This window comes from Dasypus novemcinctus, chromosome 3 (assembly GCF_030445035.2).
Source record: "Dasypus novemcinctus isolate mDasNov1 chromosome 3, mDasNov1.1.hap2, whole genome shotgun sequence".
NCBI lineage: Eukaryota > Metazoa > Chordata > Mammalia > Cingulata > Dasypodidae > Dasypus > Dasypus novemcinctus.
In genome coordinates, this window is record NC_080675.1 from 115,000,682 (window position 1) to 115,017,392 (window position 16,711).

At 38.4% G+C, this 16,711-nt stretch overlaps 1 protein-coding gene across 10 annotated transcripts in view; it reads left to right on the top strand.

Annotated features, from left to right (window-relative positions):
- MAPDA (N6-Methyl-AMP deaminase) overlaps positions 1-14,815 on the top strand; it is a 57,827-nt gene extending 43,012 nt beyond the window's left edge. For 2 of the 10 annotated variants that reach the window (XM_058294055.2, XM_058294054.2), the window contains exons 10-12: positions 2,645-2,745; positions 4,772-4,839; positions 8,373-12,159. In XM_058294055.2, the coding sequence (XP_058150038.1) occupies positions 2,645-2,745; positions 4,772-4,804 (134 nt within the window). In that variant the 3' untranslated portion in view covers positions 4,805-4,839; positions 8,373-12,159. Of the gene's footprint in view, positions 1-2,644; positions 2,746-4,771; positions 4,840-8,372; positions 12,160-13,216 lie in introns of those variants that run through there. The other 8 variants (XM_058294049.2, XM_058294047.2, XM_058294053.2 and 5 more) reach the window with 7 other exon arrangements.
- The last annotated feature ends 1,896 nt before the right edge of the window (positions 14,816-16,711 follow it).

Consider the following 16,711-nt stretch of genomic DNA (forward strand, 5'->3'; position numbering starts at 1 on the left):
GGGCAGGAGGAGGTGGGGGCGGGAATAAATAAAATAAATAAAATGCTTATTTTGTAATAAACAAAAATTTCAGCATTTCATATAGGAATGCTTTAGAGTCCTTTTAAAGGTCATTTTCAGTTTTGCAAATATTTTAGTATTTTTATGATTTTTTAAATCAATATTTCAAGTAGCACATTAATCTTAATTTGTTTCCTGCTGTTAGCAGCCAATATTTAGTAAATGATACAGCTTCAAACTGCTATCTGGTTATTTAAACTATAATTTCAGCAGATTCTTTGTGACAAGATTTGTTAGGTAGGTCTCATTTCTTTTCGGTGTTTTTAACTGTGACTCTATTTTTTTCACTTTTTTTTTTTTTTGCCCATTCTTCAAATGGTATATACCAGCTTTACATTTTGTAATTTTGGCAATTAAACATTTTTATTTCAACATTTTGGATATAACAGGATTATTTTCGTCACTTTGGATCTTTTTACATCCTTTAAATGCTACTTTCATTTTCTGTGTAGCCTTTTTTGTTACCATTCTTTGACAAAGCCTCAAATGGCGTATCAGGCTTAATTTTTTCTATCAATAAGCAAATTATTGGTATTTCAAATTAATTTGGTTGTTCTGGATCCTACGTTAACAATTTCATATTTATTATGATTGTGTGTATCAGATTTGAGGTTCTCCTTTTTTGCTGGTATTTTGGCTACTCCTTATAAAACATAATTTTCAGAATATTCATTAATAAGGAGACTAAACTATCCTATAATCCTTAGCTTTCAGCAAATTGGAATGTTCCTTAAAATGTATCTCTGGGGGAAGCGGACTTGGCCCAGTGGTTAGGGTGTCCGCCTACCACATGGGAGGTCCGCGGTTCAAACCCCGGGCCTCCTTGACCCGTGTGGAGCTGGCCCATGCGCAGTGCTCATGCACCCAATGAGTGCTGTGCCACGCAGGGGTGTCCCCGCATAGGGGAGCCCACGCGCAAGGAGTGCGCCCCATAAGAAGAGCCGCCCAGCACGAAAGAAAGTGCAGTCTGCCCAGGAATGGCGCCACATATACGGAGAGCTGACACAAAAAAATGATGCAACAAAAAGAAACACAGATTCCCATGCCACTGACAACAACAGAAGTGGACAAAAGAATATGCAGCAAATAGACACAGAGAACAGAAAACTGGGGTGGGGTGGGGGGAAGGGGAGAGAAATAAAATAATTAAATCTTTTTTAAAAAATGTGTCTCTCAACACAATAAGAAAATCAGTCAACTAAAACTGCATGGAAATTTTCAAAAGCTAGAAATCCTCCTCATACTGTGTAAATTGCAGTAAGCTTTATAAAGAGTTTTAAGAAACAAGTATTTGGTACATTTGCTGAATTGACCTAGAGGAAGTCATATTAGAGCTGAGACCTAAGTGACAAGAAGGAGCCAGCTATGGAAAGATTTGGGGGAAAGCCATTCTTAGACCGAGAGAACAAATAGCTTCTGCAAAGGCCCATAGGCAAGGGACAGAAAGACAGCCTGTATAAAAGAACAGAACGAAAGAAGGCCATGTAGCTAGATCATAATGAGTGAGTAAGAGATGCGGTTGGAGAGGTAGACTGGACACAGACTCTTTCCATATCTCCCCATATTCCCTCCAACCCCTACCCTGGGAAGCTCTAATCTGATTTCTTACATTAGGCTTTGTTAGTTAAATCAGGGAGTTTGGATTTTGTTCTAAGTTTGTTCGGAAACCATTGGAGGGTCTTAATAATGCAGAAGAAAAATGTGATCTGATTTACTTTTCAGAAAGACCACTTTGGGTTCTGTGTGGTGAATGGACAAGGGGGCAAAAGTGGAAGCTAGGAGATAAGACAGGAGGCTAATGTGTGGAAACCACTTGCATAGTCATCTTTTTTGGTGTAGTGGTCCAACTCTCTTCACAGCAGAGTGAGGTGCAGGCTGGGCTTGCCATCTCTTGCTTGCTCTGAGTAGCCCTGTGTTCCAGCTGCCTTACTCAAGTAAGCAGAAGCCGTTCATCAAACCAGTGGAATATTCTGGCTGGGGATCCCAGTGCAGTGTTTGGAGGCAGGAATTTGTTAATAGAAGAAGTCATTCTTAAAATGGACTTACTTGTCTAAAAGCAGGCAGTGAATAGGATGGTTGTGTGGGTAAAGGAATTAAGGACTTTTCTCTGAAGCCAAGGAAGAAGTCCATGTCTGTTCTTGGCTCTTTATAATGCTATCTATTTCAGGCAGTACTACCAGTTTCCTTATCTTTACTTTGGCCTCCACTCTAAGAAAGATCAGTAGCCCTTCAAAAAACCCTTCTGGGCTCCCTTGCCATGGTAATTCCCTGCCGCCTTCTTGGTGACTGGCTTATAACACTGACTTTCTCCCCATTTTGGCAAAAGAAAGAAAGCATTTAACTATGAAGGGGGTTTTAAAATTCCCTGCCTGGTACAGTTGCTCTCCTAAGCTGCAGCACATATTTTGTGTACAACTACACTAAATGAACTATGAATTTTAACATGTTAAAAAGGTCAATTTTGTAAAATAAGAACTCCTGAAAGTTAACATAGTTTTAAAAGATACCTCATTTGTCTACTGGGGAACACTGAATGAGTTCACTTACCATCTTTTAATTAGAGGCTTTTCCCCCTTTCATCCAGAACTCTGTTTGACCTCAAACATCAAAAGTCAGACAGTTCCATCTTATGACCAGCATCATTTTGGATTCTGGCACAGCATTGCTCATCCTTCTGTGATCTGTGTAAGTTGTTTGAAGTATTTTGCTCCTTTTTAGTCCTTGAGTTACATTACATCAGATGCTTACTCCTTAGCTGACTGCCTTGCATGCCTGAGGGTAGTGGCCAAGTAGAGGGGTGAGAGGGGATTGGGGCCTGAAAGTTGCAGAAAGCCAGTGACCCTGGATTGGCTCTACAGGAGAAGATCCAGGACAATATTTGGGAAAACTTTTTTAAAAGGTACTGATGCCCTATAGCCCCACTCCTGAGATTCTGCTTTATTTGATCTGGCATGAGTCCTGGGCATGGATGTATTTTTAAAAGCTCCCTAGGTGATTTTAATATGTAGTCAGTGTTGAGAATAACTACTCTGGTGTGTGTGTGTTTCAAGTATAAACAAGTCTGTTTATAGATATGCACAGATGCATTTATAAGCCCCTATATAGACACTTGGAAGAAGCATGCTAAAGGGGAAAATAAACCCTGAATAAAACATGGGTTTTTGTTTTTAATTTTTATCATGGTACAATATTTATAACACAAAGTTTCCCATTTTAGCCATTTTTAAGTGTCAATTCAGTGGTATTAATTGCATTCACAATGTTGTGCTACCATCACCACCAACTATGAAAACTTTTTCATCACCCAAAACAAACTCTGTATCTGTTAAGCTATATTTCCCCATTCCTCCTTTCCCTTGGCTTCCGCTAACCTCTAATCTACTTCCTGTCTCTACAAATTTCCTTACTGTAGATATTTCATATAAGTGGAATCACACAATATTTGTCCTTTTGCATCTGGCTTTTTAAAATTGACATGTTTTCAAGACTCATTGATGTATCAGAACTTCATTTTTTTCTATGGCTAAATAAAATTCCATTGTATGTGTATACCACATTTTATTTATATATTCATCTATCAATGTACATTTAGGTTGTTTGTACCTTTTGGCTATTAGGAATAATGCTGTTTATGAATATTGGTGTACAAGTAACTGTTCAAACTCCTGGTAGAACTGTTCAGATTCTTTGGGATATATACCTAGAGGTGGAATTGCTGGGTCATTTGGTAATTCTATGTTTAACTTTCTGAAGAACTACCAAACTATTTTGCACAGTGGCTGCACAATTTTACATTTCCACCAACAATATGCAAGGGTTCCAATTTTTCATTTTTCCTCAACACTATTTTCCTCAACACTATTTTCTGTTTTTTTTTTTTTTTAAATAAGAGTCACCCCAGTGGGGGTATCTCATTGTGGTTTTAATATATATTTCACTAGTAGCTGAAGATGTTCAGCACCTCTTTTCAGTGTGCTTCACTTTGTTGTGCCTTGCAAATACTGCATTTTTTACAGATTGAAGATTTATGGCAACCCTGCATTGAGCAAGTCTATCAATGCCATTTTTCCAACAGCATATGCCCACTTCCTGTCTCTCTGTTACGTTTTGGTACTTTTTGAAGTATTTCAAACTTTTTTTTTTTTTTAAAGATTTCTTTCTTTCTTTCTTTCTTTCTCTCCCCTTCCCTCCCCCCCCCCCCCCACCCTGGTTGTCTGTTCTCTGTGTCTGTTTGCTGCATCTTCTTTGTCCACTTCTGTTATTGTCAGCGGCACGGGAATCTTGCATTTCTTTTTGTTGCATCATCTTGTTATGTCAGCTTTCCGTGTGTGCGGCACCATTCCTGGGCAGGTTGTACTTTTTTTCGCTCTGGGCGGCTCTCCTTGCGTGTGGGGCTTCCCTATGCAGGGGACACCCCTGCATGGCAGGGTACTCCTTGCACGCATCAGCTCTGAGCATGGGCCAGCTCCATACGGGTCGAGGCCCAGGGTTTGAACCACAGACCTCCCATTTGGTAGATGGATGCTGTAACCATTGGGCCAAGTCTGCCACCTCAAACTTTTTCATTAATGTTATATCTGTCACGGTGGTCTGTGATCAGTGATTTTTGATGTTACTATAATAATTGTTTTGAGGCACCATGAACAGCACCCACATTTGCTCTAACTGCTCCAGTGACCGGCCGTTCCACTGTCTCTTTCCCTCTCCTCAGGCTTCCCTGTTCCCTGAGACACAACAATATTGAAATTAAAACAATGGCCTCAAGTGTTCAAGCAAAAGGTAGAGTCACACATCTCCCTTTAAATCAAAAGCTAGAAATGATGAAGCTTAATGAGGAAGGCATGTTGAAAGATGAGATAGTCCAAAAGCTAGGACTCTTGTGCCTTTTAGCTAAGTTATAAATGCAAAGGAAAAATTCTTGAATGAAATTAAAAGTGCTATTTCAGTGAACACACAAATGATAAAATGTAACAGCCTTATTGCTGATATGGAGAAAGTTGTTCTGGATAGAAGATCAAACCAGCCACAACATTCCCTTAAGCCAAAGCCTAATCCAGAGCAAGGCAAGAAACCATTTCTATAACATAAAAGTGCAAGATGAAGCAGCAAATTATACAGAAGATCTAACTAAGATCATTGATGAAGGTAGCTACACTAAACAACCAATTTTCAATGTAGACAAAGCAGACTTATTGGAAAGAAGATGCCATCTAAGACTTTCATAGTTAGAGAGGAGAAGTCAAAGCCTGGCTTCACAGCTTCACAGGACAAGCTGACTGTCTTTTTAGGGGATAATGCCGCTGGTGACTTTAAGTTGAGGCAATGCTGATTAACCATCTGAAAATCTTAGGCCCTTAAGAATTATGCTAAACTCTTCTGCCTGTGCTCTATAAATAGACCAACAAAGCCTGGATGACGGCACATCTATTTACAATATGGCTTACTGATTATATAAGTCCCCTGTTGAGACCTACTGCTCCAAAAAAGACTTTCAAAATATGACTGCTCATTGACAATTCATGAACAGTTTACTCAGCCCAATATATTAACTTGTGGCTGTCCCTTTGTAGTCAGCCCCTTTCTATAACCCCAATATTTGATAGCCACTGAGCTGTTCCCTGTCCTTATAGATTGCCTTTTAGAGAATATCATATCTGGAGTCATTGCCTTTTTTTAAAAATTTTAATTTTACATTAAAAAAATCTGAGGTCCCCATATACCCCTCTACCCCCCTCACCCCACTCCTCCCATAACTACAACCTCCTCTATCATCATGGGACATTCATTGCACTTGGTGAATACATCTCAGAGCACTGCTGCACCACATGGTCAGTGGTCCACATTACAGTTTACACTGTCCCCCAATCCACCCTGTGGGCCATGGGAGGACATACAATGTCCAGAAACTGTCCATGCAGTACCACCCAGGACATCTCCAAGTCCTGAAAATGCCCCCACATCACATTTCTTCTTCCCATTCCCACCCTCGACAGCTATCGTAGCCACTTTCTCCATCTCAGTGCTATATTTACTTCCATTACTAATCACATTAGTTCCAGAATAGAATATCAGTAAGTCCAGAGTCATTGCCTTTTTGAGTCTGGCCTTTTTTACTTACCATAATGCATTTGAGATCTATCTATTTTGGTGTGTGTATCCATAGTTCGGTCTTTTTTGTTGCTACATGGTAATCAATTGTAAGATTGTACCACAGTTTATCCAATTTACCAGATGGAGGACATTGGATTGTTTCCAGTTTTGGGCAATTGGGAATAAAGCTGCCATAAATATATGTACCTGGGGGGAAGAGGGAAGAGCAGTGGTGATTCACTGGAGGAGGGCAAAATATCAACATTAACAGGAGTTTGGAAGAAGTTGGCTCCAACCCTCACAGATGATTGTGAGGGGTTCTAGATAGACTTCAGTGGAGGGGAGGGAGTAACTGCAGATATAGTAGATAGAGATAAGAGAACTAGAATTAGAAGTGGAGCCTTAAGATGTGACTGCATTGCTGCAATCTCATGATAAAACTTGAGAGGATGAGGAGTTTCTTCTTATGGATGAGCAAAGAAAGTAGTTTCTTCAGATGCAATCTCCTCCTGAAGATGCTGTGAATACTGTTGAAATGACAATAATGGATTTAGATTACATAAACTTTGTTGATAAAGTAGCAGCAGGGTTTGAGAAAATTGACTCCAATTTTGAAAGGAATTCATTTGTGGGTAAAATGCTATCAAAGAGCATTGCACACTATAAAGAAATATTTCACAAAAGAAAGAATCAATCGATGGAGCAAACCTCCTTGGCTTATTTTAAGAAATTGCCACAGCCACTCCAACTTTCAGCCGCCACCACTCTGAATGGTCAATAGCCATTAACATCCAGGGAAGACCCTATACCAGCAAAAACTTTATGACTCACTGAAGGCTCAGAGATAGCATTTTTTAGTGATATTTTTAGTTAATGTATATTTTATTTTAGACATAATGCTATTGCACATTTACTAGACTATAGTATAAACATGACAATATGCACTTAGAAACCAAAACATTTGCGGGACTTTTTTGGGATGCTTGCTTTTTTGTAGTGGTCTGGAACCTAACAACACCATATTTCCAAGATATGCCTGTATATATCTTTTTTGGAGAAATATCTATTCAAGTCCTTTGTCCATTTTTAAATGGGGTGGTTTGTCTTTTTGTTGTTGCATTGTAGTTCTTTTTATATTCTGGATATTAAACCCTTATCAGAGATAATGGTTTCCAAATATTTTCTCTGTTTCTGTAGGTTATCTTTTCACTTTTATTTTAAACTGCATTTCAACTTCAAAAAATAAAATAACAGACAAAAGGTAGCATAACAAGTTATGGAAGCATTACTTTAAAAATTCCTGTCTGGCATATTTATCTTATTTAATCCTAAAAACAAAGTCAGTTGTTTCTCCACTGGATGTTCTAAAGGATGAATAAATGATCACAGATTGGTTAAATGACATGACCAAGGTTTTCTTGTTAAAGAAGAAAATTAAAAAAAAAAAAAAGCTCGGTCATATTCATATCTCATAAAACTAAATCCCATATTCTTTTTTTTTGATATTTTGTATTAGTATAGTACCTTCTTTGCCTTTGCTATAAAAATATTACAGTATTACTGTTAACTATAAGTTAACCTTAGTTGTATTTTTCTCATGTATCACCATATTAGAGGAACATTCTTATATTTGTATTATTAACCATAATCCTCATCTACCATCAAAATCACTGTTACACAGTCTCTAGATTATCCTCTGTCTGTCTTTCAATTTTCATTAACCTCCCTACACTACCCCTTTCAGGCCCAATCACATTTATAAATCAGCAGTGTTAGTTATACTCATTATAATGTGTTACCATCAACTCTATCTGTTTCCACATAATTACAATCAACCTTATTAAACATTCTACATACATTCAGCATCAGCTCCCCCTTCTCAACCCACATTCTGTCTTCTACTAACCAATACTCTATAGCTGAGCTCCGTAAGTTTACTCATTATGTTTAATTCATATTGGTGAAACCATATAATATTTATCCTTTTGTGTTTGGCTTATTTCCCTCAACATAAAATCCTCAAGGTTCATCCATGTTGTCATATGCATCCCAGTTCATTTCTTCTTACACCTGAATAGTATTCCATCATATGTATATACCACATTTTGTTTATTCATTTGTTGTTTGATGGGCACTTACATTGTTTCCATCTTTTAGCAATTGTCAATAATGCTGCTGTGAAACACCAGTGTGCAAATATCTGTTTGTGTCCTTGCTTTCAGTTCTGAATATATTCCTGGTGGCAGGATTGCTGGATCATATGACAGTTCTATATTTAGATTCCTGAGGAACCTCCAAACTGTCTTCCACAGAAGCTGCACCATTTTACACTCCTACCAACAGTGAAGGAGTGTTCCTATATCTACATATCTCTCCAGCACTTATAGTTTTCTTGTTTTTTAAGAATGGCCAACCTGTAAGGCATGAAATTATATCTCATTATTTTATTTTATTTTATTTTATGTTTTTTAAAGATTTATTTTTTATTTATTTCTCCCCCCCCCAGTTGTCTGCTCTCTGTGTCCATTCTGTGTGTTCTTCTGTGCCCATTTTTTAATTGGGTTGCTTGTCTTTTTATTGTTGAGTTGTATGATCTCTTTATATAACATGGAAATCAAACCCTTATCAGATATGTGGTTTTCCAAATATTTTCTCCCATTAAGTAGACCGCCTTTTCACTTTCTGACAAAGTCATTTGAAGTACCAAGTGTTTAATTTTGAGGAAGTCCTGTTTATCTATTTATCTTTCATTGCTTATGCTTTGGGTATACGGTTTAAGAAACCACACCTACCCACAAGATCTTGAAGATGTTTCCTAACATTTTCTTCTAGGAGTTTTATATTTCTAGCTTTTATATTTAGGTCCTTGATCCAAATTGAGTTAATTTTTGTATAAGGTGTGAGATAGGGGGTCCTGTTTCTTTCTTTTAGCTATAAGTATCCAGTTCTTCAAGCACCATTTGTTGAAGAGACTTTTTTTTCCCAATTGAGGAGACTTGGCAGTCCTGTCAAAATCAGTTAGCCATAGATGTGAGACTCTATTTCTGAGCTCTCAATTTGATTCCATTGGTCAATCTGTATATCTTTATGCCAGTACCATGCTACCGTGCTGTTTTACCATTGTAGCTAAGAAATATGTTTTAAAGTCAGGAAGTGAGAGTCCTCCAACTTGGTTCTTTTTTAAGATTTTTTTGGCTATTTGAGGACCCTTATGCTCCAAATAAATTTGATAATTGGCTTTTCCAATTCTGCAAAAAAAGTTGTTGGAATTTTGGGGGGGATTGTGTTGAATCTGTAAATCAATTTGGTTAGAATTGACATCTCAATGATAGTGTTCCAATCAATGAATATGGAATGTCCTTCCATTTATTTCGGTCTTTTGTCTTCTTTGATTTCTTTTAGCAGTGTTTTATAGTTTTCTGAATTCAGGTCTTTTATGTCCTGGTTAAATTCCTAAATATTTGATTCACCAAGGCATGGGGACTCACAGATAAAAGGCATGGCAAAGGATAGAGTTGAGGGCTTTTTGTTTTTTTTTTTTTTTCAAGATTTATTTTTTCATTTATTTCTCTCCCCTTCCCCTCCATCCCCCAGTTGTCTGCTCTCTGCATCCATTCAATGTGTGCTCTTCTGTGTCCGCTTGTATTCTTGTCAGTGGCACTGGGAATCTGTGTCTCTTTTTGTTGCATCAGCTCTCCATGTGTGTGGTGCCACTCCTGGACAGGCTGGACTTCCTTTTGCATGGGGCGGCTCTCATTACGGGGTGCACTCCTTGCGCGTGGCGCTCCCCTATGTGGGGGACATCCCTGTGTGGCAGGGCACTCCTTGCGTGCATCAGCCCTGCACGTGGGCCAGCTCACCACATGGGTCAGGAGGCCCTGGGTTTGAATCCTGGACCTCCCATGTGGTAGGCAGATGCTCTATCCATTGAGCCAAGTCTGCTTCCCTGAACTGAAGGCTTTTGATGTTGGAGTTTGATGCTGAAGCCTTAAGCTGGAGCTCCAGAAAGTAAGCACACAGAGGAAAGAGAAGCAAGCCCCAGGAAGGGAGGAACCCAGGCAGCCTGAACCTTCACAGATGTTGGCAGCCATCTTGCTCCAACACATGAAAATAGGCTTTGGTGAGGGAAGTAACATATGTTTATGGCCTGGTATCTATAAGCTCCTACCCTAAATAAATACCCTTTATAAAAACCTACTGATTTCTGGTATTTTGCATCAGCACCCCTTTGGCTGACTAATACAGTCATGTATAATTCTTTTAATGTGCATTTGGAATTCGGTTAGAAAGCATTATGTTTAGGATATTTGCAACTATATTCATAAGAGAAATGGGTCTGTAATTTTCTTTTTTCATAATATCTTTAATTGCCTTTAGTATTAGGGTGATGGTGGCTTCATAGAATGAGTTTGGTAGCATTCCCTCCTGTTCAATTTTTTGGAAGTGTTTGAGCAAGATTGGTATTAGATCTTCTCTAAATGATTGTTAGAATTTACCTGTGATGCCATCTGGTCCTAGACTTTTTCATTTTGGGGATGTTTTGATGACTGTTTAAATTTCTTTACCTGTGATTGGTTTGTTAAATTCTTCTCTTGTTTGTAGGGTCAGAGTGGGTTGTTTGTGTTTTTTTAGAAATTTGTCCATTACCTCAACATTGTGTAGTTTGTTGGCATGCAGTTGTTCATAGTATCATCTCATGATCTCTTTTATTTCTTCAGGGTCAGTGGTAATGTCACCTTTCTCATTTCCAATTTTATTTGCATCTTCTCTTTTTTTTTTTGTCAGTCTAGCTAAGGGTTGGTCAATTTTTTTTTTAAAGATTTATTTATTTATTTATTTCTGTCCCCTTCCCCCCCACCCCAGTTGTCTCTTCTCTATGTCTGTTTGCTGCGTCGTCTTCTTTGTCTGCTTCTGTTGTTGTCAGCGGCACGGGAATCTTGTGTTTCTTTTTGTTGCGTCATCTTGTTGTGTCAGCTCTCTGTGTGGGCGGCACCATTCTTAGGCAGGCTGCACTTTCGGCTGGGCAGCTCTCCATTTCTGGGGCACACTCCTTGCGCGTGGGGCTCCTCTACATGGGGGACACCCCTGTGTGGCACGGCACTCCTTGCGCTTATCAGCACTGCATATGGGCCAGCTCCACACAGGTCAAGGAGGCCCAGGGTTTGAACCGCGGACCTCCCATGTGGTAGACGGACGCCCTAACCACTGGGCCAAGTCCGCTTCCCCATGGGTTTGTCAATTTTGTTGATCATCTTGAAGAACCAACTTTTGGTTTTATTGATTCTCACTATTGTTTTTTTATTCTCCATTTCATTTATTTCTGCTCTAATCTTTCTTTCCTTCTGCTTGCTTTGGGGTTAGTTTGCTATTCTTTTTCTAGTTTCTCCAGGTGTGCAGTTAGGCCTTCAATTTTAGCTCTTTTGCAATGTAACCATTGAGGGCTATGAATTTTCCTCTCAGCTCTGCCTTTGCTGTGCCTCATTAGTTTTGATATGTTATGTTCTCATTTTCATTTGTCTTGAGATTTATCTGATTTCCCTAGCAATTTCTCTTTGACCTCCTGGTTACTTAAGAGTGTTGTTTAATCTTCATGTATTTGTGAATTTTCCAATTTTCCATCCATTATCGATTCAGTGTCATTGCATTATGAACAGAGAAAGTACTTTGTATAATTTCAGTCTTTTCAAATGTATTGAGACCTGTCTTGTGACCTAACATATGGTCTATCCTGGAAAAGGAACCATGAGCACTTAAAAAGGATGTATATCCTGCTGTTTGAGGGTGTAATTTTCTATAAATGTCTGTTAGGTCTAGTTCATTTATCACATTATTCAAATTGTTTACTTACTTATACTCTGTCCAGATGTTTTATCCAATGCTGAGAGTGGTGTATTAATGTCTCCAACTCTTCCTGTAGAGATGTCTACTTTTCCTTCACATTTGCCAGTGTGTGGTTCATGTATTTTGGGGCACCTTGGTTAGGTGAATAAATATTTGTGATTGTTACTTCTTCTTGGTGAATTGCCCCTTTTATTAATACATATATAATGACCTTCTTTATCTCTTATAACAGTTTTGCATTTAAAATCTATTTTTTTCTGATGTGATTATTGCTACTCCAAATCTTTTTTGATTGCTATTTGCATGGCATATCTTTCTCCAACCTTTCACTTTCATCCTGGTTGTGTCCTTACATCTAAGGCAGGTCACTTGTAGACAGCATGTAGATGGCTCATATTTTTTATCCATTATGTCAGTCTTTGTCTTTTGATTGGGGACTTCAATCCATTAACATTCAATGTTGGGCGGTGGACTTGGCCCAGTGGTTAGGGCGTCCATCTACCACATGGGAGGTCCACGGTTCAAACCCCAGGCCTCCTGGACCCGTGTGCAGCTGGCCCATGCACAGTGCTGATGCGCGCAAGGAGTGCTGTGCCACGCAGGGGTGTCCCCGCATAGGGGAGCCCCATGCGCAAGGAGTGTGCCCCATAAGGAGAGCTGCCCAGCGCAAAAAAAAAGTGCAGCCTGCCCAGGAATGGTGCTGGACACACAGAGAGCTGACACAGCAAGATGACTCAACAAAAAGAAAAACAGATTCCCGTGCCGCTGACAACAACAGAAGCGGACAAAGATGACGCAGCAAATAGACACAGAGAACAGACAAGTGGGGGAGGGGGGGAAGGGGAGAGAAATAAATAAATAAATAAATCTTTTTTAAAAATTTCAATGTTATTACTGTACAGGCATTATTTGCTTTGTCTATTTTATCCCTTGGCTTTCCATTGTCATATCTTACTATGTTCTGTCTTTTAATCCTTGTAGTTACCCTTACTAATAATCTTCCTTTCTACATTCTTGTCAAAGAGCAGTGTCCTGCCTGTCCTACTTTGATGCCACCTTCCCAGAACGCCACATCTTTTCACTTTCTTGATATCCTTTGATGCACAAAAGTTTTTTATTTTTAATGAAGTGCAGTTTATTTTTTTTTTCTTTTATGTTTGTGCTTTTGGTGTGAAAAATTGTTTTTAAAATTGTTCATTTGAAACTTTTTTGCTTATATTGGCAGACTGATGATAAGGGTGTTTTTGCAACACACCTTTCTCAAGAGTACCAGCTGGTGGCTGAAACATTTAATTTGAACCAGTCTCAGGTGTGGGATCTGTCTTATGAATCCATTGACTACATCTTTGCTTCTGAGAGCACCAAATATGAACTAAGGAAGAAGTGGAATCATCTGAAACCCAAAGTCCTACATTTTTAAGCTATATAATGAGGTGAATTACTTTCAAGGTACATGTTGCAACCAAGATCTTCCTGCCATATGTCATTTAGTAAATCATGCACCACTGTCTTGAAGCATAGCAGCCAAAGTACTGTAAGCTCCATCACAGCATCTTACACATGGCAGGGTGCTCAGGAAATATGTATTAAACAGACAAGCAAGTTCTGAGGTCTTGCATAGATTACCTCAGTGCTGCTTATTGGAAGGGACTTGAGTATTGCTAACTAAACTCACCATCTCACCAGTGATTTTTTTACTTAGAATTCCTTCTCCATTAGAGATCATAAAATTAAAATATTTGCTCAGCAGGAAATGGTTTAGAATCCCTAGTCTAAAGAACGTGAGGAGGGGAAGCGGACTTGGCCCAGGGTTAGGGCGTCCGTCTACCACATGGGAGGTCCGTGGTTCAAACCCCAGGCCTCCTTGACCCGTGTGGAGCTGGCCCATGCGCAGTGCTGATGTGCGCAAGGAGTGCCCTGCCACGCAGGGGTGTCCCCGCTGTAGGGGAGCCCCACGCGCAAGGAGTGCACCCATAAGGAGAGCCGCCCAGCGCGAAAGAAAGTGCAGCCTGCCCAGGAATGGCGCCGCCCACACTTCCCGTGCAGCTGACAACAACAGAAGCGGACAAAGAAACAAGACGCAGCAAACAGACACAGAGAACAGACAACCGGGGGAGGGGGGAGAATTAAATAAATAAATCTTTAAAAAAAATAAAGAATGTGAGGAAAACAGATTGCCACCAAGACCTGTAAGCCTTCTGTTATAGCTGATAATAACAGCCCTGTATTTTGTTGTGCTGACTCTAATCAGATTCATTTAACTTGCTTTAACACCTTAACCCAAGACTGTTGAGCCCAGTAAATGTCCAGTAGTCAAGGTTAATCTACTTTGGAGTGACCTTAAGCTGCTGATATCTGGCTTTGCTTTTCTCATGATTAGCTCATCAAGACTTGGGACTGATCATTGCTCCAATTTAGGGATAAAAGGGGTAAGAGAATAGCTGACTAAGGGTGGCAAAGGCAGAAACTGCTGCAGTTTCCATTAAAACAGCTCCTGTCCTCTTACCTTTTCATTACCAAAACTGCCAGGGTTCCCATTCCTGTGCTCACTTTCTCTTAGTCCCAGAAGATCCCTCCAGTAGTGGCAAAATTGGTAACTAGGATTCTCTGGGTCTCCTGCCACCCCACTCCTACACAATAAACCTTTGGTACAGGGTTACATAAACTTGCACACTTACCATAGCCACTTCAGCTAAAGACAAAGAGCAAACTAAGATCAATTCTAAATGGTAAGAAAAATAATTTATTAGATATCGAGGTATGCTTGAGAAAAAGAAAAAAAAATAACCAAGAAAGAAAATGAAAAAAAAAAAAAAAACAAAAACAGAAACAAAATAAAAATGAAAAAAAAATTTTAAAGCACCAGAACAAAAAACAAAAAAAGATGAAAAAAAAAAGAGAGATGCTTGAATTGCTTTGACTCTTAGAATGCTTATTTTTCCCTGAGATCAGAGAAAGATAAAGCTGATGACCCCTCTACTTTTAATTACTAAGGGTTTCTGGTAAGCTTTCTTTCTGTCTTCCAATTAGGGAGCAGGATAGGAAGCCCTTTAGGTTTCTGAAGTTCTTAGATCTATGTTTGTGTCCTTGCAAAGCATTATGCCATTCATCCTACTCCACATCCACCCATATACAAAATGCATATTCCTGAACTCCAGAATCTTGAAACAAGTAATAAAATTAGCTACTAGTACAATTTTAGTTCCTTCAGGGCCAGAAAATTTCAGGACTCAGGTTAAAAACCTAGGGAGTTTCCAAAGCCTGTTTGAATTAGAGATCTACAAATTAAACTTTTACCTTTTCATCCCTTAATCTGTGTATGAAATTTAAAAAATACATTTTCCTTTTAAAATATTAATCATGAGTATATTCAAAGATATATTATTATAATAATGTTCATCATGGTACTATATAGTATACATTGAAATCCATCTAAATATCTGAGAGGGGATAGTAAACAAAGAATTATGGTTTATCCATAAAATGTGGATATTTTGAGGTACCAAAATGTTTTAGAATAAAAATTATATGAAGGTGTTCATGAGAATATATTGTGGGAAAAAAGTGGGTATAAACAGTTTTATAGTCCATTCATTTTTGTTTTATATATAAAACCTAGTGGGAGTCTTCTGAGTGATTTTAATTTGTTTGCTTTATCATGAAGTTCTTTTCACAGTAAAAAAGTCATATTAGCTTTAAGTGGGGGTATGGAATTGGGGAGGGCAGAAGTCTTCCAGTTAGAGTTTCCAGAATTAAAAATATGTGAATTGCTGATAAAGCGCATTTATGAAAAACTACAGCTAACATCAAATTTAGCGATGATATATTGAATTTTTTTCCCCCTGAGACTGGGAAAAAGGCAAGGATACCTGCTTTTACCATATTTCTTCAATACTGTATTAGAGGTGCTAGCTAATGCAATAAGGCAAGAAAGATAAAAGCCATAAAGATTGGAAAGAAAGGAGTAAATTTATTTCTATTTGCAGATGATGTGATTATTTACATAGAAAGTCTTAATATGCAAAGAAACACGAACTAAAAAGTGAATTAGCATGGTCATAGGAAATGAGATCATTATATAAAAATCAACTATTTTTATACATTAGCAAAAAATTGAAATGTGCAATTTTCAAAAGTTCCATTAGAATTAATGTCTAACTAAGAATAAATTTAACAAAAAAACATCAAAATAATCACCACTGAAAATTACAAAACAATGCTGTGAGTAATTAAAGAAACTATAAACAACTGGAGATATTCTATGTTCATGGATTGGAAGTCATACTATTTTTGAGATGTCAGTTCTCCCCAAATTGATATTCATGAGCCAGTGCCAGTTGTAACCATAAGCCCAGAAACTTTCTTGCTTCTTTTTTTGGTAGAATTTAATAAGGTAATTCTAAAATTTACATGGCAATGCTAAGGACTTAGAATACCCAGTACAGATTTGAAAAAGAACATAGTTATACACCTGATTTTAAGACTTACCATAAAGCTACAATAAATAAGACAGTATGGTAATCTTGAGGACCTTATGTTGAGTGAAGCAAGTCAGGCATTGAAGGACAAATACTACATGACCTCTCTGATATGAAACAAGCAACTGAACTGTCTGAGAGAGCTAAAGTCTGGAAGATAGTCTTAAAGGAATTTGGGGGGGAGAGGAAAGTTGTGAGCTGAAACCTATATGGGTGAAGTCTATGATAAACCTTGTACAGGG